This window comes from Strix aluco, chromosome 6 (assembly GCF_031877795.1).
Source record: "Strix aluco isolate bStrAlu1 chromosome 6, bStrAlu1.hap1, whole genome shotgun sequence".
Taxonomy (NCBI): Eukaryota; Metazoa; Chordata; class Aves; order Strigiformes; family Strigidae; genus Strix; species Strix aluco.
Genome location: NC_133936.1, coordinates 6,405,030 through 6,433,025, shown reverse-complemented (window position 1 = coordinate 6,433,025; position 27,996 = coordinate 6,405,030). Strand labels below are relative to the sequence as shown.

The 27,996-nt window shown below is 35.1% G+C and overlaps 1 protein-coding gene across 1 annotated transcript in view; it reads right to left on the bottom strand.

Moving 5' to 3' along the window:
• LRP1B (LDL receptor related protein 1B) overlaps positions 1-27,996 on the bottom strand; it is a 750,913-nt gene that overhangs the window by 204,745 nt on the left and 518,172 nt on the right. Inside the window, exons 27-31 of the mRNA XM_074828545.1 lie at positions 22,078-22,209; positions 20,654-20,881; positions 17,099-17,273; positions 16,698-16,792; positions 10,996-11,145 (exon numbers count right to left, since the gene is read on the bottom strand). Coding sequence (XP_074684646.1) covers positions 10,996-11,145; positions 16,698-16,792; positions 17,099-17,273; positions 20,654-20,881; positions 22,078-22,209 — 780 coding nt within the window. The remainder of the gene's footprint in view (positions 1-10,995; positions 11,146-16,697; positions 16,793-17,098; positions 17,274-20,653; positions 20,882-22,077; positions 22,210-27,996) is intronic.

The following is a 27,996-nucleotide window of genomic DNA, read 5'->3' as shown; positions in this document are numbered from 1 at the left end:
GATCTACCTGGCTGGGGAGCCGCTCTGTGGAAAGGGACCTGGGTGTCCTGGTGGACAACAAGCTCAACAGGATTGAACAGTGCTGTTGCTGCAGCAAATAAAGTCAACGGGGTGCTGGGCTGCACCAACAAGGGCATCCCCAGCAGAGATAAAGAAGTCATTGTCCCACTCTACTCAGCGCTTGTCAGGCCACACCTGGAATCCTGTGTTCAGTTTTGGTCCCCGCTATACAAAAAAGCTGTGGATGGGCTGGAGAGGGCCCAGAGAAGGGCCACAAAGATGATCAAGGGACTGAGCAGCCATGGAGGAAAGGCTGAGAGAACTGGGTTTGTTCAGCCTTGAGAGAAGGCTTAGGGAGACCTTATCACCGTGTTCCAGTATTTAAAGGGTGGCTACAAAGAAGATGGAGACTCCCTTTGTACAGGGAGTCACATGGAAAAGACAAGGGGTAATGGGTACAGGTTACTCCTGGGGAGATTCCAGTTGGGCACAAGAGGGAAATGTTTCACAATGAGAACAATCAACCACTGGAATAATCTCCCCAGAGAAGTGGTGGATTCCCCAACATTGGACACTTCTAAGATTCAGCTGGACAGGGTGCTGGGCCACCTTGTCTAGGCCATGCTTTTGCCAAGAAAGGTTGGACCAAATGATCCATGAGGTCCCTTTCAGCCTGACATTCTACAATTCTATGAATTTAAAATTATACTTCTGAGGATCCCCAACCTGTATTTTTCCTATATTACTTTAAAGAAATTTAACCTATTTTGTTAGTAAAAGTTAATGAGTCAAATAAAATATAGTTCTGGTACTAGCCTTCTAGGAAGTCTCAGTAAAGAAACAAGGTTTCATTGGCCCATCTTTGTTATATTCTCTGAGTTAACAAAATGGTATGAAAACAAGTGCAAGCAACTCCCCTCTGCTCTCACTCTTTTCGAAAAGTAACTTTTTAAAATAAGCTGAACTAGCTAACATTTTAATACCATATTACCTTAGACCTAGATTTGACCAATATTCTCACAGGCAACACAGTGTAGTTTTTGTGTGAATGTTAAATTTAACCATGAAAGGAAAAACAACAGAAAAAGGAAAAGAAATTATAGCAACAATTCAAATTCAACTTTATCTTCAGTGTGTTATGCGTATTTTTAAACTGGAACAATGTGAACAGCAGTATATGGACAGTATGACATGCTTAGGTTACTAACACTACTGCTTCTCAGTGAGTTAACATTTAATTCATGACTACATTTAAAGTATTAATTACTGTGAAATACAATCTTGCAGCAATGTTCTACATGAAGAAAAAAGTATGAACATTTTTTTTTCTCCAAATAGTTATGTATCTTTTAAACATCTTAAAGGAAATAATTAAATGGGGCAAATCTGTATAATTGCGAGTTTAACATCATCAACATTTTAATTTCAGACAGAAACAGTTATTACTGTAGATGAACCAAAAGTAAAACCCTAGATTGAAAAACTTTAAACTTCAGGAACACTGCCTTTCTAACAAATCCTGTGTATTAACTTCATTTTTAGTTAATTTTCTTTTCAGTTAAATGAATTGTTTCCTATGCTGCAGTTTTAATATTTAAATAACTAATTTATAGATCCAGACAGTTGAGTGTTTCATGATGGAAAATGCAGATCTGAAAAATAATTTCCATTGCAGTAACCATAAAAAGTTACTGCATGAAAGAAAATAATCTTTGAAAATATCAAGGAAAAAAGCATTTACTGAATAATCTTCACAGGTATATGAGGAGACAACAATCTAAAGAATGAAAATATTCTGAAAATGAAGACTTGGAGACCAAATGGAATTCTCCAGTGAAACCTGGGTAAAATTTAAAGGAAATCATCCTATGCATGCAAAGGTGCTACAACTGACTGAGTGAAAAGATCATCCTGTGACATCAATCTGTTAGATTAGTAGTAGCTTGCATCTGATAATGCTTTTATCAGTCCTTAGAACAAGAAATTCCTGTGCTCAATTTTGATGGTGTGAATTGTAACAGAAAGACAGATGTGAGATAAGAATATAAAAGTGACTACGTGATATAATCTATAAGTGAAATCATGGGAATTTGACTTTTCTCTCTTCCCCCCCCCCCCCCCCGTGAGATTATGACTCACAATAATGACTTATCTATCCTAAAGGTTTAGGCTAACTTTTTCAATGAAATGATTGTATGTGAAGAAGTGATTTTGGTCTACACGTCTTCTATTTGACCATGAATCAGAATGGCCCATTAAAAAACTCTGACTTCTGTCTTGTGCATACTATACTAGAATTTACTGGTTTACACATCCAAACCCATCCATATTTTTTTTTTTTTAAGACTGAAGCATAGGAAGGAAACACACAGATAGTTCTGATGTTTTTTATCATTCACTTCAAAGAACTGATCAGACTTTTTGAGACATTTCTTTAGTGTTTTGTGCAAAATGCCATGCTTGAGTATGGTTTTGACAGCCTCCCAAAACTGCAATTTGCTTACTTGCCTGTCTCTTTAGGGAAAGGAAACAAACAAAAACCCCAAATAACCAACATTACATATTCTTTTACCTAGAGATGAAGGCATGGCATATGCTTAATCAAGAATTTCAATTACCAATTATCTACACCATGAATAGTTTTATTTCTTCCTTTTAATACTTATATAGAGCCAAACCATTTCTACATCACCAACTGAGTGTTCCACCATGTACCTCTTCTCCTTATGGAGCTACTAAATGAGCCTATTGCTGCTTCCATATATACAGTATACAGTATTATATATTCCATATATACAACAGTATCTAGATAATTTCCATCAGTGGTGTCAGACAAGTCAGATCATAAGAGTTCTTCTCCCTTCACCACAGCAGAAACAGAAATCATCACAGCATAACCTCGTTACTAGTCCTTGAAGTACCTGACTGAACGCAGATGTTGCGTAGTCTCCTGTATCACCTATACTGTTAAGAAGGACAAATCATGACAAATGACAAGTCAATACTTAAAATACACTTTAAAATAATTACCTTCTTCTTGCATCCTTGCTGACATGACACCTGGATAAACATTTAATTAAAAATATGACTTACAAAATCTTACTGAACTAGTATTTATTCTTCTTTTCATGGAGGCTTTCTATGATGCACTACAAGTTTTAGAAAGAAGTATGGATAGAGTATGGGGAGTTAAATGAGACAGCTCGTGCAAATCCTGACACTTCAGGTGTATTAACAAAAAAAACCAAGATAACAAAATCAAAAATGAAAGAAAACCATAAACCACCACACAGACTCTCAAGTGCAGACATCTTGATGTCAAACCTCAAACCTACCTGCCAAAAAGCATGAACTGGTCACAGATGGCCAGTTATGCCCTATGACCTAAATAATACAGGTTTCAATTGTTTAGAAACTGCTGGGTGGTCGATATACACCACAACACAGTCTCATACCAAAAAAACCCCAATGTGTCCACAGCTATTTTTGACTATAATTCTAAGCAGAGTTTTGGACTGTTTCCCTCTGCATTACTAATATATTCTCAGTAGATAACTCATCTGCAATTTCTAGTATTCGGATTAATTAATCTCTTTCTATGTGCATTTTAAAATATAGTAGATGATTTTACTGAATCACCTGACTTCAGCATAAAGACAATTTGCTTTCACAAACTAGGGAAGAAACAATGCTGTTTGAAACCTTTAAATATCAAACTGAAGTTAAATGATTTATTTGCTTGATTATGCTAACAAGAGTGTCATTTGATCACTAATTACAATCTTGTTGCTGAAACCAGATTATAATATACATTAAAATGGGTGTATTTATACATTTTGTTGGGTAATTAACATTAAGCGCAGCAACATATTGGCAAACAGCAATTTTAAATGTCAAAAATTGCTATACTAGCATTGTGGACAGTCCTTTGGAGATTTCAAGCGGTACTCTGAATGCAAATTTTGATGGGCCATTAGTTTTCATTAATGGTGGTTTGAGTATTTATGTAAGACAACTATGTACTGTACTTAGAACTGGGCAAATTGCCTAGATATATTTCATATATTAATGCTAATGTAATGAATGGTGTTACGGCAATTAGAAGACTGATGACTTGGAAAATTAAGGTGTATGTATTTGAAGTTTCCTGATCTAAGCAGCCCCTTTCACTTTGCAATTACATCCAGCAAAGTCATAGCTCCCACCATTTCAGTTACTAGAAATGTTTTCTGGTGTTATTTTGGAAACTTTATTTAGGATAAACCAAAAATCAAATAACCAATATATCCTTTCACCACATGATGAAAGTAAATGGCAGCATGAATATATTTTGGTAATACAAACCCATATTTTCTGTCTAAAATGAAATACTGTAATTTTTACTGTCTATTTTGATTCTTTGATAATACAGTTTGTGTTCAGAAAACATTGTTCTAATATCTGCAATCCCATTGAAAAGCTATTATATATGTCTGATTTTGTTGTATTGCTGATTGAGCTTTTTTTTTTTTTTTTTTTTTACACAAATTTCAACAGAAATAGCACTTATATATAGAATCATTCACTACATGAAGTTACTCTGTTTTACACTAGTAAACAACAACTAGGAAAAGGCTACTGCTTATTATCATGGAGTATTTCCTTTGAAGTTCCACCACAAGTATTTAAAAAATCACCAATGCACATAAAATGATATCCTCGTTTTACAATCTACCCAATCCACATCATTTGTATTTTGTAGTGAAATGAGCTGAATTTCGTGATTTTGTGTAAATTGTATTTCTGTGAGGACCTGATACAAAATCCAGTCAAATAGCTCCACCGAAACTGTTGACAGAAGCCTTCAATATCCTTCTTTTCTCAGCTACAAACTTACAGTAACTAATCAATACTTTTTCAGCGCCGCTCAGTTTATGATTCAGAGCCATATACCATTCAAGAAAATAGATCAGTTTGGAAATAAATCAGATAATGCTGCAAGTTTCTTCGTAATTCAAATCTTGTTATACAATGACTCTGCTCACCAATCGAGAAATACATATAGTTCTCACCACAAAGGTAAATTTCCAACCAGTTTCACTTTCAGTCAAGGAACCATTTTCATTAAGTAACTTGGAAGGCAGGAAATTATGCTTCATGCAGAATGCCAAATACATCTATGTAATTTGATCACACTCAGACACTGGCTACCAGGAAAACTGCTAAAAATCAGATACTGAATGTGATATATGAAACTCAAAGCTTAACACAAGTATAGGAAGCATTTACTTAATACTGAAAAGAGTATCACTGTATCATATAAGAAAATCAGAGAGTCTCTCACACGGAATGCCCTGAGTTTCCAAAACAGTGGCTATATTTGTTATCAACTTGCAAATGGTGTCAAGTAGTAAGTGTTGAAAATTACGCAGGGTGCTGGGAATTAGATTAGCTTCTAAAAGACCAGAAGAAACTTCAGAGGTTTCTGAGCAAAATAAAATGACCAGCTAACGTAGTAGCAGAAGAAAACTATCGTTGACCAAATGCAACACAATAAACAGTGGGACGTACTGAACAAAGTTTTCACATGCATTTTTGAATGGCAAATTAACTAAAAATGGCTCATGTTTCATGCACTGACATTTCACACAGTGAATGTGTACTTGAAGTAGTGGGAAGAGTGGAAAAGCAAATGTGACTTCACCATGGATTTATAGCAACATATTTGTAATACAGAATGGCAACCACAAACATAATTTTTTGTATGCTTAAGGGCATGGAAAAAGTAGTGATTTTGTATATGTTCAAATGCTTTACTTTCAAGGGGAATATAGTTTTCTTCCCATATATATCGTGGTCAAAAATAGGTAGCAAGAGCTGGCACCAAAAGACTAAAAATTTTGGAGCTCAGCATATGGAAATAGAAAAATGACTGACATTACTGAGTAGAAAACTAATAAATGAAAGAAAAGAAATACAGAAAGATGCGAATTATATAACTTGTTTCCATTTCCCTCAAGGATAAACTTCAGAGTCGCTCTGACAGCAACTTGTTTGGTAACATTATTTTTTCATGTCTTATCATTACCTTCTATATGCTCCCACTAAAGGGTATAATAGTAGGAAAATGTTAAACAGAGCCTGGAAAGGACTAAACAACATCTGAACATCTGAAACAGTAGTGGTAACTTCCAAACAGTTTACAACAGCTAAATTGCAACACTAAAATAGAGGGATTGAAAGCAATGAAGAACAAACAATGAGGAGACTGAGGAGTAGTACTGAAGGGGAGTGGCATCTGTCTCTATATTAAAATGCAAACCAAAACTTTACTAACTTAGCTAGCATTATTTACTGAGTTTGTATCACAGTACATAACCACGGAGTGCCTAACTGCTGCTAATTTCTTTTTCCATTTTACAATTAACAGAATCAAAGATCTTGATAACACAGAGATGTAAGAACAGCACAGAGATTACAAAAGCAAGAAAGCAGCCAGTTTTGAGCCAAGTCTCTGTCCATCATTAGTTTTTCATAGTTCTGAAAAAATCTTCAGAATGTAAAATATAAGATATAGCAAAACCCACTGGAAACTGTCAGGTCTGCTAGTTTTCTGTGCAAAAGGCTATCCAGACAAAGAACAGAAGATGCTAGCTCTTCCTGCAGAATATTGGATTATCCTTGGGTGTCTCTGGGAACTCATGCTGTCTGACAAGGAGACTGATGCTGGGGAAGATGCTAGTAAGGGAATGCTTCACAAGGAGTTAAAAAAAATTTTCAGAAGCAAGAAAGACTGAGCTGCTAGAAGACATCACCTGCCGGGGGGGAGGGTGGCATAGAAACCAGGGCTGTCTCAAATCACACTACCCTGTCCCCTCAATCCACTAACACTCCCTCCACTGTTTACTTGATTTAGCTCTGAATTTCCTGATCCAATCCAGTAAAGTTTGTTCTCCCCATTATCCGTTGACAAACCTGTAATTAATGTAGGTCTGAAGACCAATAAAGGTTCTGATGATCAACAATAACTGACCAATGCATGACCTGGTGAGACTACTGTACAAAGGGAGCTTGGGGTGCTCGCCAAGTGGCTTTCCATCATTTACCAGAAGTCCTGGCTGACCGGGGAGGTCCCAACAGATTGGAAATTGGCCAGCGTGACACCCATCTATAAGAAGGGTCGGAAGGATGATCCGGGAAATTACAGGCCTGTCAGCTTGACGTCAGTGCCCAGGAAGTTGATGGAGCAGCTCATCCTGAGTACCATCATACAACACATGCGGGACAACCAGATGATCAGGCCCAGTCAGCATGGGTTTATGAAAGGCAGGTCCTGCCTGACAAACCTGATCTCCTTCTAAAACAGGGCGACCTGCTTATTGGATGAAGGAAAGGCTGTGGATGTAGTTTACCTTGACTTCAGTAAGGCCTTTGACACCATTTCCCACAGCATTCTCCTGGCAAAACTGGCTGCTCAAGGCTTGGATGATCGCACACTTTGCTGGGTAAAAAACTGGCTGGATGGCCGGGCCCAAAGAGTTGTGGTGAACGGAGTTAAATCCAGTTGGCAGCCGGTCACGAGTGGTGTCCCCCAGGGCTCGGTTTTGGGGCCACTCTTGTTTAACATCTTTATTGATGATCTAGACGAGGGGATCGAGTGTACCCTCAGTAAGTTTGCAGATGACACCAAGTTAGGTGGGAGTGTTGATCTGCTCGAGGGTAGGGAGGCTCTGCAGAGAGACCTGGACAGGCTGGAGCGATGGGCTAAGGCCAATTGCATGAGTTTCAATAAGGCCAAATGCCGGGTGCTGCACTTCGGCCACAACAACCCCCAGCAGTGCTACAGGCTTGGGGAGGAGTGGCTGGAGAGCTGCCAGTCAGAGAGGGACCTGGGGGTGTTGATTGACAGCCAGCTGAACATGAGCCAGCAGTGTGCCCAGGTGGCCAAGAAGGCCAATGGCATCCTGGCTTGCATCAGAAATAGCGTGGCCAGCAGGGACAGGGAAGTGATCTTACTCCTGTACTCAGCACTGGTGAGGCCGCACCTAGATTACTGTGTTCAGTTTTGGGCCCCTCACTACAAAAAGGACATTGAATTACTCGAGCGTGTCCAGAGAAGGGCAACGAAGCTGGTGCAGGGTCTGGAGCACATGTCGTACGAGGAGCGGCTGAGGGAACTGGGGGGGGTTAGTCTGGAGAAGAGGAGGCTGAGAGGAGACCTCATCGCCCTCTACAACTACCTGAAGGGAGGGTGCAGAGAGCTGGGGATGAGTCTCTTGAACCAAGTAATAAGTGATAGGACAAGAGGTAATGGCCTCAAGTTGTGCCAGGGAAAGTTTAGACTAGATATTAGGAAGCATTTCTTTACAGAATGGGTTGTTAGGCGTTGGAATGGGCTACCCAGGGAGGTGGTGGAGTCCCCATCCCTGGAGGGGTTTAAGAGTAGGGTCAACACAGCGCTGAGGGATATGGTGGAGTTGGGAACTGTCAGTGCTAGGTTAACGGTTGGACTGGAGGATCTTCAAGGTCTTTTCCAACCTAGATGATTCTGTGATTCAAAACACCCAACTCTCTCTCCTCTTTCTGCCCCAGTGGAAACATAACCCACAATACAACATGATTATATACTTAAAATAAGGAAGCAAAAGAGATAAGCTGTCCAAAATACTGTTTTTACCTGGGGTGACACTAAACGCGAAACACAGAAAAATGCATATGACAGCAGAAGCCTACAGGATTTGTAGCACTGAGTGGAACCTAAATGATTTGTGGCGTTAGTACATACACAGAGAAGAAATGTTCCGGCTCATGTTGGTTTTTTATGTGTTTACTGTGTTTTTAGATAAAAGCAGTGAAGAAAAACTTACGAAATGGATCAAATATGATGCAATAAACATTGTAATTAGTGTGATGCACCTGCTAAAACTTCCTATTAAACTTGTAGGCGAACAGATCGACAGGGGTACTAAATTTTCAAACTATCATGTTAAATCTTGTATTAGAACAAATCATTCATTCTATTTATATATTATGATCATTTACCAATTACAGATCTCTTCTCTTGCTTTGTATTGCATTGGATTTTCTGTTCTGATCCATTTTACATGTATGAAAGCCTGACTATAAGAAGCTGACATAAAGACACCAGCACTTCAGGAAAATAGATGGCATTAATGATGCTACAGTATGTTCCACAATATAAAAAAATGCAGGAGAAATGAATACAGAAACTCTTCATGTTTTTCAATCAGAACATACAGTACTGATTATAAAACCATATTTGTCTGCAATTTTCTACAACAGATTTATATATGGAATCATACTGCAATGTCATATTGCAGTTTATCACAACTATGGCTCTAAAAGAAAGACAAAACTCAAAAGCAAAACAAACACAAAACCCCAAACACATTGTAAGTTTTGTTTACTGATTTTGAGTAGGAAGAATTGTCATCACCCATAAAACCAAAGCATCCCAAACTAGGAGAATTAGATATATATATATGTTTAAAACTACACAGCAGAAATTATTGCATCTCCACACCTGTAAAAATTCAACTACTTTCACACAAACAAGCATGAAACACTCTTCTTTAAATAATAGCTATAAACTCTTTATTCAATATCCCAGATGGATCATCACTGTTGTAGCTCCTGTGAATCACAAATGAAGACTTGATACGATAGACACCTCTGTGACAGTATGAACAAATACTCTTTACAACATCTCATATTAAAGACTTCCAATAGCTCCCTGAAGTAAAGGTCATCTATTCATTCTACTTCTAGTCACAACCAAATCAATGAAAGAGAATTTGTCTATATTAACATTCATGACTCCTTCTGACACAAAACTTGCTTTTGTTTATGAATGCATATATAAAAACATCCCCTCTCCAACAGATTTTGACAGCATTTAGAATTCAATACTGGCCAACTATATGTCTAATAAAACTATTTTAGCAATTACTACTTTAAAATATGACTTAATTTACACCACGTGCATAAAGTCTTTGGAGTTCATTTAGCATCACTTTCACAAGCACAACATCTATATGTACATTATATAATTAATCGATCAAATAAAATACTTTATAAAGACTCTGGAAGTTGATAAATCAAATATCCCAACAAAGTCTACTTATCAAATGAACTCTTGACTTTTTTTTTTTAACATCCAAGAAAAATATAAATAATTTTTAATTGAACCAGAACAGAGGTCACCAAAGCATGGAAGAAATATGGAAAGCTCTAAAGTTATCTGTAGAATAATATAAATACTATTTCTGAGTCAGATTAGAATTTAACACATTGTATCCTAGCTCCAGCAAGGGCCAAGAGTTGAAGATGCATATGCGAAACTGTCAGACCGAAGCAATATTCTCATAATATTCAGTAATCTGCAACTTAAAGACTTCTTGAACTTTTCAGGAATTTTTCCTTATGTTACTGTTCTTTTGATTTTATTTTTTTTTTGTAATTCAGATATTTTTGAACATTTAAAACATTTCTAATGTGCAAAGTATAACAAGCAGAGCAACTTTTTTTTAAACCAGTTTAATACACAGAATATTAAAACATCTGAAAATCAAAATCAATTTATCCGAATCATCAATCACCAGTTCATAACCCCAAGAAGTCTTCATGAAGTGCAAGCCAATCCAACAAACTCATGCTATTCTGAACTAAGATAATAGAAAGAAGTGAGCAGCAGAAGAAACAAGTCATAGATAATTCTTTGTAATAAAGAGCATAACACACGTCCTTCCAACATGCTTTACAAGTAACTACAGTAAATATAAGCCATCAGTCTGTTACCTTCATCCTGTGTATACATATACAAGACTATTTAGAATTGTATACTTGTAATAGAGATTGTAAACTGTCCAATGAAATACAAAATACTTTTTTCACAAACAAAAACACATAAAACCAACAATAGTTTCTCCAAACTTTTGATATTTCATTAATTAGCTACCAATCATTTTAAAAATAAGTTATTAACATGGGACTTACCCATAATGGTTAAAGCTGTGGCTTTTGTTAAGTCTTCTTTCATTGATTCTATTATTTCAAGATTACCACCATCCAAGTTGCATCTATTTATGGTTCCATTTCCTGAACTGATCCAGTAAAGTTTGTTGTCCCCATAATCTATTGATAAACCTGTAATGAATGTATACAACTTTAACTGTGGCTTGAACAGATAACATACATTTAGTGTTAAGCTATTTTCATAATAAAAGTCTATTTAAGAAATATATATGCATACACACAATTAACATTATCAATCCACTCATCCACTCAAACTTAAAAAAAAACCAATCGAGAAAACCAAACTTGGCCATTTATAGTGAAAAAAACCCATGCTTTTAAAAAGATTTCTGCCTTTTATTTCTTCCAGCATCTACAGAAATCAATCAGTGACTGACCGATGAAAGAGAATTATCTGGCAATGAACAATTACTTGAATGAAATGAGGTCCTAAGCAAGGTCATTAACTACTAGTAAATGTGAACCAGAAGCCATCATTTATATTCTAAAGTTATGAATATATCAAGAGTTAGAAAACAAACTACTTTTTGTGATTCAGAACTATAAAAAGCCTGTTCTCTCCCTACGTGCAGTCCTGTGCTTAGAATGGTGAAATACCAAACCCTAATACTAATTCTCAATAAATATATAGTATTAATTATAGTTTCGCTTCAGAGTGAACTGACTTCACAATCAATTCTTTGGAGTTAGAAGCAAAGGAATTGTAGAAATGAAAATACTTGCAAAATAACCAGCTACATGAAAAAAGTATATAGTTTTCTGGCAGTCAGAGCAAAGAACTAAGAGATAATGTATTTCAGACTTCTATAATCCTTTAAAAATGTTCAAGTAATTGTAGCAGGAGATTTTCCACAGTGAAATACATTTGGCATGGTGACAATACATGCCATAATAATTCGCTTTGGTACTAGGCTTTTCCCAGAACTCATGTTAGGTATTCTGCAGTAAGTTGCCAAAAAATACTGTATTTCACTCCATAGGTCAACCTCTATATATTGTACAGTACTCTTCTTCCATCCTGTAAACTGCTTCTCTGTAGAAAGCCAGATCTATTTTCAAAATCCTGGTGAGAGAAAGCAGTGCCGTGTGCTCCAGTACTTACAGCTGGCATCATGCCACTACTTTATGCACATTGGACGCAGTAGACAAAAAGGTGTCTGCTTTCTAAGTTTTTGAAAAACAGCTTTCCAAGTTCCTTTACAGTTCCTGATATTTTTCCCCTCTTTGCAAGTGTATCACACAGAAGAGAACAACACATGCTCAAGAGGATAAGGATACCAAGCAGTGCCTTCAGGAGAGATGGAGCCTGCAGCATCTCTCTGCACATACTTGTTTTCATGCTTGTACAACAAGTATTGCTCAAAGTGAAAAGAGTGCCACAGACCTTGGAGACAAGCAGCACTTGCAGTACTTAGGCCTAGCACAGGAAACTTTCCTGGAAATATGCATGAGCCTTGCTATGGGTTACAAACGCAATACGCAAGAATTAAGGCTTCCTTACTCTGAGATGGATAACATTTGTTATTCTCTGTAACTCCTAACTGCTACCAGTCTGCTGTTCACTGATTTCACCTAGACAGATCTATTTATGGGGTTGCTGTGAATGCAGTCGACACAGCAATTACAATGTTATCTTGTCAGGTTTTCTACTTCTTCAGATATTAAACTGTTTTTTCTACACATGGGTATTCCAATTACACAGCAGCAACTGACAGAAATAACATTCCTATCTCCTTCTACCAAAGTCTACCACATTTTTCTTCCCAAAGTATTTTCCTGTTGTGTTATTTCACCTATTACCAACCTTTATGAAAACATATTATTTCTAATGTAGAACATGTTTATTTAGAGTTTTTCAGGAATTGTCCTGTTTTTACTAATGAAAATAGGTGACTTACTAGCCATAAGCATCAAAGATACTCATGATGCATTCTACCATGGATGACTGGCTTATACCTTATATCCCAGACACCAAAGTCAACTGGACATCTGGATTGTAAAATATTGGTCTTGGAGAACTCTGTTGTGTTTAAAAAAAAATATTAACATGACTTAGGCCATCACTGTTTTCACATGCATTTTCCAATTTCCTTACTCAAATTTCCAGAAATATGCTACTATTAAAAAAGTATACAACAAAGGTTATTCCAGTAATTCATAAACAGAGGTTCCAATCTTAAAGCCATATATGTAATGAGATCTTAGCTTCCACTACCAGAAAACCAAGTTTAGTGCATCCCTGAAGTTCAAGGAAATGACTTTTGATACCATTTTTCATATACTTATTGTTTAAATTCTGCATGTTCCTCTAAATTTATTTTTACCTGTGGAAATGTTCTCTAAAAAGCAGTGGAAGCTTAATGTTATTGGAACACACTGTTTCCTTAAAGTTGGGATTCATTCTTAATATCTAAATTAATTAAATGTTGAACACTGGTATTACAGCTTAGATGAATTATAGGAACAGTGTTTGGAATTTTTGTTCACATTTCACAGCATAGTGACTTAAGGAAGGTTTTTTAACTGTTTATGGCTGATTACAGATGAGAAAACAGTGTTTAGAATTAGGAAATCCTTAGGTTTATTTCTCTGCTAAATGTACATACATACTTAAGAAATAACTTCCTTTAAACAAACGAAATAAATTTGAGATTAAAATTTCAAGAGCCAGTTGCAAGAAGATTTTTGGTTCACACCTGCAAAAATTGTGTGTGTAGTCTATACTATATATTCAAAAGAAAGAACAAATTAGCAAGGGATATTCAAGTAGAGAGTTAGCCAAGAAAATAGAAAGAACAGCTAAAACAGCAAATAAGGCTGCACTACAATCATGAGTAAAACAGAAAATTTAAGTTTGTTCAGAAGAAAGGATTGAACTCTATTAAAAAAAATACACAACCTCCAAAAACAAACCCTAAAAAGCCCCTCCAACCCCTCCAGTTATGGAGTCCCTTGAATATAGCTGAGAGCGCGATCCAGTATGTTTTTAAAGGTTCTTTGTCCAAGCTATTTCAAAACTTACTAAGAATACAATATGATTTAATAATAGTCATTTCTTTAAAAACAATCCAATGGATGCACGGTTTGTATTTTTAGAGTTTTATAACAAAAAAATGCTTAACTGAAAAAAGTGCAAGACACCAACGATCAAATGATCTGCCTCACAAAGTATAAAATTATGCACTAATTCTGAATCCTTAAGAATGCAGTTTAATGGAACTCCAGTGACTAGCTCCTTTTTCAACATATCTATGTGTGACAATATTTGAGCCTTTTAGCCTTTGAGCAGAATGGACTAGTAAATCATATCTAGTATGTATTAGTTAAGATAAAAAATAAGAGACAATCTGTCATCCTAAGATTGTCGGTTTCCAAAACCTCCAAGCCACATGCTCTTGGTGTTAATAGCAAATATTTTAATTGAAATAGTCTCCATCTTTTGACAGAACTCAAACTGAGAAATAAAAAAGAAACAAAACTATCCATCGGCATACTTCAGCTTACAGATTAGAAAACTTTCCCTCATCCTTCAAATTCTGAAATTGTCTTCAGAAAACTTAAAACTCCATCAATTATCAGGATAGCAAACTCTAATAAGCCATTTATTTGTCTTTTTCAGTAATACACCTGTTAACTCAGATCATTCACCTTGCTCCTCAAATACTTGAAATTAGCACTGCATGAACTAGAGTTTCACTTATGGAGAAAGATAGTTTCTCAGTTAAAATGAAATATCAAATTAATGTTTTAAGACTGTTGTTCTCTGGCTCTTCAGCAATGTTTTCTTGTTCTTAGCATGGGAAAGTCTTATATTAATGGTAAGAATAATTTAAACTATTAAAACAGGCATTTTGCATACATCTGAATTTAAGAGTTTGAGACTAGAAATTTAATACTTGTTTTTTTTCTAGAGTGTATCTGATCATTTTTCCTCAGACATGCAACAGAATCTGTTTTCATGTCCATCCTGACAATAAAACTGAGTCAAGACATCTACCAATTAAAAAGTTTTTCAGCAATAGACAGGTACAAGTTTATTTCTCCTTTACGTACATACACATATGTATCTCTACACTCTTTACATACTACATACTCTACACTTTATATACTTTATGACTTAGCATGCTTTCAGACTGCCATGAAGAAGGGAAAAACAATTAAATCTCTATGGTCTTCTTATTATGTGATAGGTCTCATTATTATGCAATAAGAACCTTCAATCTGGAATATAACCTATTTCAAGTAATTCTTATCAGATCTTGAAGGTGATAAAAATTAATCCAACACTCCAGAAAGACGACAAATTGTCTCACTTGCAGCTCTGTGGTGAAGTAAAAAAAACTTATGTCACAATTGTCATTTGAATGACGCTTACAGGAATGTTTAACTTCATGAATAGTCCATCTGATACCAGTGGGACTATGCATGTCCATGAAAATAAGCGGTCACAAAACCCACATGGATTTGCACATGCAGCCTTTGACAGTACTGATATAGAAAAAAAAGGAGTACTTACCGTTCTACCATGTATTTGGTTCAGTGGCTTTACTGCTACTCAGAACAAATTCAATGACAGAAACCATAAGGACTGCAATTTAGGACCTTGTGACCTATGATCACAGCATATTCAGTGCAAAATATTGCACACAGCCTTACTTCTTAATATTGTTGTAATATTATCAAATGTGCTTATGCTTCACCTTAGAAGTAGTGGATTTACCATGCTTTTTTCTTCAGAATAATAGATAACTGTCTCTTTAAGTGGACAGATAGAAAAATCAAATCAGCAATAAAAGTCACCAAATAATGTATACAAAATTCTTTGAATTTATGGTCTAAAATGCATGTTGTGTTGCTCTTATGTCAAATTTATTGAATTAAGTCATGTTTACTTCTGCTTGCCTAATACATTCAGTTACAAAACACTAAAATGGTTTAAAATGTAATCACTTTACTGATGTGCCATTAATAAGGCAACAACAATTGATGGTATCCACTTTAAAAAGTAAAATTACAAAAAGAGACCTGAACCAAAAATAAATAAATAGCAGATATAGAAAGAGCATTTTTTTTTTTCCAGAAATTGCCAGAATTTATCATCAACTTTATTAATTCTCAAATACTAAAACTGAGGCTAAGTCATTATACGAAATGTATGCTTCAACTGTTGCTCTTTTATGTATGTGAAAAATTAATAGCCAAATTACCTTTTGGTCATGCAGCTGGGATTCTGGTGAGAAAGGTTCTACATTTCCAGTCAAAGTATCCTCTCACATATATCCATAATGTATTAAACCCCTGCTCCCTACATTTTTTTTTTACCCATGATCTAAAGATTGAGAAATACAGATGGGTTCTCCTTCACCTTCAGTAATCCTAGACATTAATAATACTATACTTAACCCACTGCAGTAGATTTCAATTAGAATGGGCCAAAAAGACTGTGAAACACAGAAGTACATCAGTGTTTTTCATGTCCTTATGCCTGTTCTTATAACTGTTACATAGTATATGAAAAATACTTAGTATACTTCAATATACAAATACTTGGTATACTTCATATATAGTATACGAAAACTCATGGTATACTTAAATAGCTTTTCAAGATAATGTCCATAATGAAGCACTATCAAATAAAAAAGAAACAGGAAAAATATATTTACCAACAGGATCTTTTTGATTCTGAAAGAGTATTTTGCTGTTGCTGCCATCCATGTTTGCCATGTTAATTGTGTTACCATCCGTCCAGTAGAGCTTACTGAAGAAGATGATGAACATATTTAAAATGTTGCTTTGTGTACACTGTATTTTTCATCCAGCAGTAGTGAAAACATTTGTAAATTTAGACGCAGGCAAAACATACAACTAATGATTACATGATCTAATCAACAACAAGCTTTGGTAGGAAAGCAGTATTCAGTTAAGAAATTCTCAGCAAAATCTTTCAAATGCATGTATTTACGTTTTTGAAAAAATAGAATGGGAAAACTGAAAATCTGAACGAAGGCGAAATCTTCTGATGAGCTTTACTGTAGTTTACTTATTAAAACAGCAGAAGTCTTACCCTTTTACTGGGTGAACTGCAAGACACTGGGGTTTATCGATTCCATGGATGATTGAGGTTTTCAAAGAACCGTCTAAACGTGCCACATTAATTTGTGTTTCATCAAATTCTGAGCTAATCCAATATAAATTACGTGATATCCAATCCACTGCAAGACCTCTGATACTCTGAATATCTGCAAAAAGTGAAAGCATTTGTTATTTTGATTGTATTTCTGCATTATTCTGTCTTGCAGAAAAGGTATAATTTCTTCTACAGTTTGTTAACAATATTGTGCGATATTCTATTCAGATGTATTTATAAACTAGTTGCCAAGAATTAATAATCATTATCTTTCTTCTTGGGCCTAATATACTAGCAATAAGAACATTAAAATTTGCACTGAAGATTCTGGGAAATTCTCCATAAATATTTCTTTTAAAAATAGCATAAAAGCTATTGTCCAAAAATAATAATCAGACAGATGCTGATTTTTTGCAGTGCATTTTTCTACTTAAAGCATTTATTACTCAGTGCAGTATTAAAAAGTGTAGTCTGTCATGAATTTTTTTAAGGGATGATGATGTAAAATGAGTTAGTCTCCACTAGGAAGTTCAACAATCACATTTAATAGACATCAATATTACTCATGACAGGAAGGTTCATGCTTCTTCAGTTGTGAGTTATACCTTACTCACAGAACATTAAGTGGCTTTCTAAAACAAAACTGTGCTGAAGTTTAAGAGCCTACTTCCTTCTTTAGCACCAGGAAGGGTCAGTACAGAATATGTGAATTAAAGCGACTGTTCTATAGCATAGTTCTATAGCAAGTAAGTAGGTAAATAGCTACATCACTGAAGAAGTTTTTTGGTTTTATTTCTGAAGACTCCAACTTACTACCCTGCTTCCCTGGAAATGGCTAAACATCTGTCAGCTGATGGGAAGTAGTGAATGAATTCTGTATTTTGCTTTGCTTGTGCATGCAGCTTTTGCTTTTCCTATTAAACTGCCTTTATCTCAACCCACGAGTTTGCTTCTGATTCTCTTCCCCATCCCAGTGTGGGCAGTGAGAGAGCAGCTGTGTGGGGCTTAGCTGCCTTCTAGGGTTAACCTGCACCACCAGTACTGCCTGAGGTAGGAAAACACGAGTAAGATATGATCAGTTTGGTAGCTTCAGAAGTGTCCTTGTATGTGATAGTCTTCTTTAGCAAGATATTGATTTTAAAAAATGTTAATGTATGTTAATATCTGCCTTAAATGCTGGGTATAAAATCACTGCTCAAGATCTAGAAACCAACATGCTAGTCTGCCTTGGCATAGCAATGGTTCATATTGGTCAGCATCTTTGTAGACAAGGAAACAGGCCAAGGGTGATTTAATGATTTCATTATAGTTCATAGTTTGTACACTATCTCTCTGTCAATTTAACATGGTTACTTACACTGATAGAATTACTGTCTTTGACAAACTAACATGGATGTGGCTGTGGACTGGCTTGCATATACATAAGATCAATGGTGAATGGACTTTGGGAAGTTTGCCAACTTTAGAGAATGCAACAAAAGATGCTGCATACATAGCCTTGACCCATTTTAAATTGATCCCCTGCCTTTTTGGGTTTTTTGGTTGGAGAAACAAGAAAACAAGCATTTCATACTCTTAAAGAGATTAAAGTATGACTTTGGTTCTTCGTGACATTGGCATAAGACTTCATCCACTGAGAATCCCACTAGTATGTGCTTACAAAGCTTCTTATGTTTTTATAAGTATAAAAATATAACTAAGCAAATGAGATAATTTACACTTAACAAGTAGTCTTTATAATGTTTTGATGTGCCAGGACATCATAATTTTGCAAATTTTATATATATGTTACATCTGAAAAAAAAAAAAAAGACACAAAACAACTCCACCACACAAGCTACCATAATAAAAAGAATATGAAAGAAGGCTGATGAACAGAAGCACTCACACATAGCACACTTCTTTAAGTTTCATTGTTTCTTGACAAGTTTTGTGATTTTTCACTATATATTTTATATAGTAAGCAATGTTTTTATTTCACTACCATTTAAAAAAAACCAACAACTCTTTCTCTTTTGGGCACCTCAATTCATGATGTAAAGAGCAGCTCTAAGAGGCACTTTAAACTTTTTTCTTGTTACAATTGTTAATAAAGTTGTCTGAGATAGCAGGGGAAAAATAAAGACACCCACACAAAATAAATAATCAATTTACATCACCAAGTGGGGATATTGCTGTATTTGTCCAATGATTTCACACAATATGCTAATACAGAACATATAAATGTTATATTTATATAACAGAATAAATTTTTTCTAAAATGACACCAGGGGCAAAGCTTCAATTAATTTTCTGAAGTCCCCAAATAAGCAACTAAAGAAGAATCTTCTTTTTTTTTGTTTTCAAAATCAGAAAAGGTTTGATCTCAGAGAAGCGAGTTATCTTTTCTCCTCTTCCCCTTCAAACATAAATTTTACAGTTGAGGAACCAGAGTATGCACAATTTGCCTCCAGATAGTCCCCTTCAGACATTTTTCCTGTTTTCCAGCAGGTAGGTGTATTACAAAATAGAAGAACATCATGTGCTGCCAAGAGAGGAACTGACAGTGGTTGGAAACAAACAAACAAATAACTACCACTAGCAAGGACAACGAATAGTATCACTTTAGTACCAGAACTACTGACATAAGGTTGAAGCAATCAGGTTTAGACTTTACAATTCATTAAGTTTCTGTATTCAAAGTACAGAGCAAAAGCGTAGGAACAATGAAGGTGTTAACTGCAGAAAAAACTGTCAGCCATGATTCTCCAATGGCAGTATTTTAAGTCTCCTTTTATTGCTCTAAGCAATCTACCTGTAATGAAAAAGCTCAGTAAAAAGGAAAACTTGTAGTATTATAAGTAACTGAAGCAGCAACAACAGAACAAATGTATACAGGATTCAAAGACACAGAATGAAAAGACTCCACTTCATGGCATTCAAGTACTGCAAACAGCCTGATGGCCATCAGTTTGAATATGACACATGATGCAAGAAGAGAACAGGTAAAATGCATAATATCAAATATCACCAAAATTGCAAAGCTACCATATCATATCATGTGTTTCACCAATAATGCCAAGGCCAAAAGATCTACATGGACTGGAAGGAAAAAATTACTCTCATGGAGCTAATTTCTTTGCTAGGTCAGCACAGATAGCCAAAGGACATAGGAAATTCTTCAATGCAAAGCTATGTCAGGATACTGTTATTTTTCTGCTTTTCATCTTTCTTTACTCTTTCTACCTTTCCCAGAAGACATTATTTCCATTGTTTACTGCATATTTCAATCTTGTATAAAAGCAACGTTAAAGAAATTGGGATGCAATTGTAACTAAAAATAAATTATGAATCAAACAAGTGAACTAGAATCCTAAACATAACTCTGCTTTCTTATTGTTTAGATCAATTATCCAATACCAGTGAAAGAACTTGCACACTCATATTTTAGCATGCTTATAACACACATTTACCTACAATGAATTATTTTTACTTCAATGTTATTCTATTTACCTCTTGAAATAATGGTTTCTAAGCCAGTCCCATTAATGAAGGCACGCTTGATGGTCTGTGTTTTCACATCAGTCCAGTATAAGCGTTCCTCAACAGCATCAAAATCTATGACTGTCACATCATCAATGTCAGGAACAGTGAATGCTGTGATGAAGTTGAAGTATGGGTTTTCTATGTCCACCCCTCTTATTTCTGAACGCCTTGCATAAAGAAGGAATTTCTTCCTTTCTGTTAGAAAAAAGGAAAACATCACTCTTCATCCTCTTCACAACATTGCTAACAGAAGTCCAAGTCATTCATTTGAGATCACTTTACAAATGTGTAAATAAGGTTTATATGAGTGATTTAACACCTCTGGAAAACCTGCAGTCTAGTGACACTTGAGAAATAGAGCATGTTACAGAGCAGAAAAATCACAGGAAGAGTATATTAATTCTGGATGTGGGACATCATGTTACTACATAACTAAATCAATATGGTTTTGTGAATGTCTAAGGAAAAGTGTTAAAATGATATTTTAAAAATTTTACCCCACTTGTTCCAGTAAAAAACCCTGTGTTTCATTTGCACATCGTAACAGACATTACCAATTGGTATGTCAGCGGAACAGACTATCACTGTAACAGGGGAGTTTTGCAAACAACAAAACTCAGGAGGAATTCCATAATGTATATGTAAGCAGTGAAAGGCAAATAGGTGGAAGAACAAGAACACATTGATTGCTTTAATTTAGATAAAACAGAATTTTATTTTTTTTATCTCAAAAGTCTAAATTATTGGAGCAAATGTCTATGGACAAACAGTAAAGGTAACTTTTATCCCCACAGTATCCTTGATACAACAAAATATATTTTTTTTTTATTCCCTAAACATTATTAATCAACACTGAACAGAGTAATGTAGTACAAGGTTTTACAGATAATACACACAATTATTTGACATTTTGAGGGCTTTTATAGCTTAAAAGTGTTTATTGTAATTTTTTATAAAACTCCCCTGCAAGGCTGCATGTCTAATATTTACTCTTCATTTCATCTTCTTAATCCTTGAAAATGAAACTAAGACAACTTTGGAAGAACAGGTAGAGATTTAAGCTGTTAAATACCTTTTTGTTATTCAGCTTACCTGACTAATCATTTTCTGGTGACGCACTTTACAGTATAAATCTTTCTGTTTTGCAGAGATAAGTTTTACTAACAGATCATACACATAAGCAACAGAAAAAATGGCTGTGGTAATAAATATCAAAGCTCCAAGCAACTCACATATTAGAATAAGTTATCAATTCTCAGGAAGTCAATGTCCCTTTAAAATATATAATTAAAGTGCACTGTAGAGATTGTTTTTAAGACTATGTATTTTAATCTGTCCAGTTCAAAGTTTTAAACTTCATACAACTGTCAGGCTTTGGGAGTAAAACTTACCGTAACATGTTTTCTTGTCTAAAGACAGTTTCATCAGATGTGGACAGGCACATGCAGCACTTCTGTTGTGATTGATCAGACACATGTGAGAACATGGACCTCTGCCCTCATTAGCAGCACATGGATTGGAAGCTAAAATTGAATTATGAAATACACAAAATATAAAAACACCTTTTGGAAATAAGGTTTGTCAAACTAGCATAAGGTACACTGGTAAGAAACTGGTGAAAATTCTGTTCGAAGACAAACCCAGCCTCATGAATTAACTGACCTTGTACTCTAATCACTCTTTCTAGGCTAATATTCAACTGTTGTCCAAGCATGTATTTCTTTTTTTTTGTTAGTACAGCCACAAAATTTATCATTACTCATGAGATCACTTTACAAATGTGTAAATAAGGTTTATATGAGTAACTTCATGAAGCCACTGAATAAAATTTTCCCAGTGAGGTATTAACTTTGCAGTCTATTTATAACATTTAAATGTAAAGAATTGTACAGTCCTAACCAGGACACATGGGATAAAAAAACATTAATATGATGAAGATCTGAACAACAACTTTCATTTTGTGAAGGTTAAAACTTAGATTATGCAATGAATTTTTGAAAATTCAATGTTCCTTCTTTATTGATCTACCTACCAGAATATTAGTTGAAAAACGAACATGCAAAGATAATTTGAAAAAATATGACAAAGTATTTCCACTTTTCTCAAAGAAAAACCTCTTCTAAGTGTGGCTTTTTTCAAGTAGCTTTCTACAGTTCACTGATTGAACAAGATGTGCTAAAATTGCTTTAAAGAGCAGAAAGCAAGCTGACCAGAGAAGACTTCTTACAAAATCTATAAACTGTTCTTGTTATCTTGATTCATTGTTTTACATACACAGTTCCAGAGCCCTCCTGAAGAGACATTCCAAGCATAAACAGAACGTAATGTTGATTTTTCCATTTACTAAAAAAATCTTAGAAAATTAACAGGGATGAAAAGGGAAGTGGGAATGACTGACTCATAAAGACAAACTTATAATTAACAAAATCAATTAGTTTAGAATATATTCCTCCAACGCTGTGCTAGCCTGCAATATAAGTAATTAGATAACTAGAGAAATCTGATGCATGAATTTCTTTGCAAAATAAGTTTAGCTCAAACTTAAGCACTAAAATTTGAAGACAAACTCAAGGTTTGCTTCACTGAACCACTTTTTCAGTGTCCACCAGATCCTGATCCACCAGCTCCTGAATCCTTTAAGTACGTACTTATCTAACCAGTACTACAGGAAAACAAAACTTTCAAAATTTTTGATAAACAGGTTAATGAAATTCTATCCAGCACCTTACATTATTCTATCAAAAAATCACAGGCTTTTACAGTTTTCTGTAAGTCAGCCCATTTGCTCCTTTCAAACACCAGCAGCACTGGAGGCTACTCAGTAGTCTCACAGCCTTTGCAGCTTCTCATGCTATTCCAAGGTTTATTAAAAAGAAACATCCCATATCCTGTCAGCTCTTCTAAACCTCTGACAAAAAATCAGCTGGGCCAATAAGCTTAAAAATATTCATTCTTGGTTAATGACTTAATATCTTCTTTGACTGCTAATGGACTGTATATACCTTATTATCCTTATGTCATTACTATATCTGATTCTGCCCTTCCCAAAAATTACAAGTTTTTAACATCACTTTTCTTGTGTCTGTAATAACAATGGGAAAAAATCTGGGGTGTCTCTTTTAATAAATTCTCAACTTAATGTGGAAGATAAAAAAACATGAAGCTGAGAAAGAGACTGAAGTTAAGAAGGTTCCAGAAGCCTTTCAGGACAAGTATCAATTATTAATGGACAATTTATATTAGTAAATAATTAGTAAATTATTAGTAAATATGTCATCTATCCCTATGAACTACACAAAGATGAAACATAATTTAGGGTTTTGACAATACTGTGGAGGATATAGGTTGTAAAGTATATAGGAAGGATAGTTTGTAAAGGATATCAGGAGATCATCTAGTGATTCAACCTCCTGAATTTTTTGGTATTCTCAACACTGCTGCTGCAAGATTTAAAATTTAGCCATACGTTTCGTAAAACAGCATTTCCTTTAATTTATTTGCCAATATAAAGCAGTAATTTCAGTGGAACCTCAACCTTTTTATATGTATACAACTGTCTGTGGCAAGGATCTGCTTAGGCCCTAAGAATAATAATCCCCATCTTGTCTTTCTGTGCAAGTAGTACATTATGTTCTTCTCTGCCAAAGTTGGTATTTGAGTATGTAATTCAAAGAGAAGAACATACAGAAGAAAAAAATAAAGGGCATGCTGGTTAATGATCATGTTAAGGAAAGAGTTGTGGTTAAAGTGTGCTATGAGCATCAACAAAGAGAAGACAGTACAATTTGTGTATTATCTGTCCACATCACAATTCCCTTCATATATCATGGAATACAAAATTGGTGGAAAAAGAAACATTATAAAGCGGAGGCATTTTTTTCCACATGCATGCACAATTGGAGGAGTAAACTACCATAATCTAAAAATTACTTATACCAGCATGTATGTATATATTCCTTTCATATTCATACTGCTTCCACTGAATAATAGCTAAGCTGATTCTTTACTTTCTAATAAAAACTAATTCCCTTGAAGACAAATAGGTATGCTACTGTTTTGACTCAAATTTGGCTCTTACTTCCTTGTGCTAGTCCTAACACTTCCTTCTATTTCTATTGTGAGTAACCACATAACGATTCCTCATTCACTTCTCCATGCCATTTATGATTTCACAGACTGCCATCATACTGAAACCTGTCTATATGCTGTATTTCAGGAAGCATCAGCTTACCTGTTCTCATACAAAAACCCTTCCCACACTCTTGATCAGGCTGTCAAGCTTTCTTGGTATGTTTTATATGATCTGTATACAGTATTCAAGAAAGGGGAGTGATATATGGATTTATACAACATCACACTATCTGTGGTTCTTTATTCCTTTCCTAATCATTTCCACCAATCTATTTTCCTTTTGATCACGGAAACCCACAGAACTGGCATTTTCACCAACTGTCCAGCCTTTTGCATTATTTAATTGATTTCCACTGCTGATTGCTTGTCAATCTATTCTCTTACAGTACTGAGCACAGATATACATATGCCACTCTGACATATTTCATTTTGACTGCTCTTTAAAATATTATTTAAACAAAATGTTTATTTTTCTTGACCCCTAAAAATCCTCTCAGACGTTCTACCATCAATTGACAAATGAACAGTCAGTTACTCTGACAACCTCTGAATATGCATTCACTATGGACCAACTTATCCTCCATATTAACTTCATATTGAACGTGTCCCTTATTGCCATCAGATTTTAGCTAGGCAAAATTTTTATCTCATACTTTAATGGTGTGCGACATGACTAAATTCTGCCTACACCGTCAAATACATGCACTACAGTTACATCAAAAGGATACTTTTACATTTCTGACAATCTATTCCCACTCATATTCAAAACCAGTTATAGATCTTATCCTCTGCTCAATGTTAATACTTCTGGTAGTATTGCTTTTCATAGGGCCAAAGATCCTTGTGCTGTACTCAGTCAAGTTAAAAATCTCTATAGTACCTGATTATATCTGATTATTTTAGTGTTATTCTTTGGAATTCGCAAGTTAGGACTGATTAGAGAGTGCATAAGTTCTAAAATACATATTTATTTCCTATATTCACTATTTCTACTTCAGTTTTTTCATCATTCACTTGAAGAATTAGTCTGTATACCATCTAACAAAAGCGTACATATTCACCATAAAACAAAATAAACAGGAATATCAAAGTTAGCACAATTCTACATGTTACTCTATTGTATACAGTATGATAGCTTTATGGTAGCGAATCTCTCTGCTTCCCACCCCTCTCAGTGTACAGTGAGATGAAAGGGTACTGCAAAAACAAGACAAATGTAAATAATTATAGGGGTCCAAATCTAAGAAGGGACTTCTTGGAATGACTAACCTTTAAAAAAAACCCATACTGACATTCTAGCAGATAAGAAACATAGAAGTAAAATAATAACAGATGTTGTAATGCTAGGGTATTATCATGTGGAAAGGCCAAAGGAAATAGTACTTTTAGGAGTGGGTGCTATGCTTTATAGAACTTTCCAAAAATCAGAAATTTACTATTGAAATAGTTTAAAAAAAGGTGTTAACGAAGCATTAAATTCAATCCAAGTGTGAAATGCTAGAGTTACATCACAGACTGACTGAAAAATAAAACATCTGATAAGATTCAATACATGTATAGTAACATACAAGGAAAAAAACAACCTCAAGTTACATACGCAAGGATGAGCACTGAAATAGAGTCCATGCCTCCAAAATGGTTTTCTGAAGCAAGAGATTATATTTATACCTATGAAACAGCTGTCCAATACCCCTCTTATTACAAGAGCTAGCACACACTGAACAGAATTGCCAGGTATTAGGGTCAAAACAAGCAAGACGAGTTCTTCTCTCAAACAGTCCATAGCTACAAACCAGAGCCATCTGCCCAAACGGTTGTAGATATCAAGAATTTGTGTAAGTTCAAAAGTCTACTAGAAGAGTTCATCCAAAGAGAGTCAGTCCAAGGCTTTAAAGCCTTTGAAGCACAAAGATATCATTTTCAGTTCAAAAATCAGAGCTACAGGTTACTGAAAGCTGACAGTCTATACAGGAGGATCATGGCTGTTATCTTCCCCCAGGTCCATGCTTTCCTGTAGGCACTGATCAGCCACTGTCAAAGACAGGATGCTGAGACAAAACAAAGGTAGGAAAGACTGCTTTTATAATTCCTAAAACAAAAATGGAACTTTTACATGGCAAAAAGGAATTCAATTTAAAGTTCAGAAAGATTGTACATATATTTTGTGTGATTTATAATACATATACCAATCTTGCCGCTGGTTTTGAAGGAAAAAGAATGTACACAGCAAGGCTGTGATAAAATCTCAAACTAATAAGATTTTTTAAATCCCCCCCAGAATAAAATATCCAAAACTTTGCTCATGTGCATCTTAAGCTACATTTCTGTAAAAAGTTATTTATTTTAAAAGGCTGGCAACCCAGGCCTCAGCAGAATATTGTATCAAAACAGTGCTATGAAATTAAATGTTTTTTACGTTTTAATTACAAAACAGACCAGTATTACCAATATACTTTATATTCAGCAGTTGTTATACTTCTTGTCCTGATTTTTAGTCTACAAAAATTCAATCTGCAAAAGAAAAATAATGCCATGGTCATGCTTTTTTAAAAAAATTCAAAGTAATACCCTTGAGAAATGCAAAAAAACCCCCTGGGGGATGTGTGAGGAATTCACAGCTTTCTAACTGTTTTCAAGCTGTGATCTTTCCAATGCACTATATTTACTCCTCTCATCACTATCCTCAGTAGTACACCTTATGGTACAAGTACAACTTCTTGTGCCTAAAATAGGTGGCCTTGTTCTTTGCAGCACGTGGGTTTTTAAAATATAATGGTAGTTGAGAAAATATTCTTCCTAGAAAGCCTGTGTTTGCTATATTAATAGAATTCCTGACACACAGCTTTGACTCTGTGAAGATGAGTAGGTTTCAAACTCACATTCCTGAGATGTGACATCATTCTGCATTAGGTCATGAAGACTTCCACAATTCCCTGTGGTTTTCTGACATATGAACCCATCATCCATACAAATACACTATAACTTCAATACCTTAAATTAGCATCTGTCCTAGATTAACTGAAATAATGTTGCTTTAGGCTACAGGAATTTATTTAGCTCTGCTCTACTTTATTTCAATCAAAAGTTGCATGATTTAATATAATAATGTTATTTATGACATAATATAATAACCTTTCACCTACATAGGTGACTGAGAGGTATACCTATGGAGCAGAGAC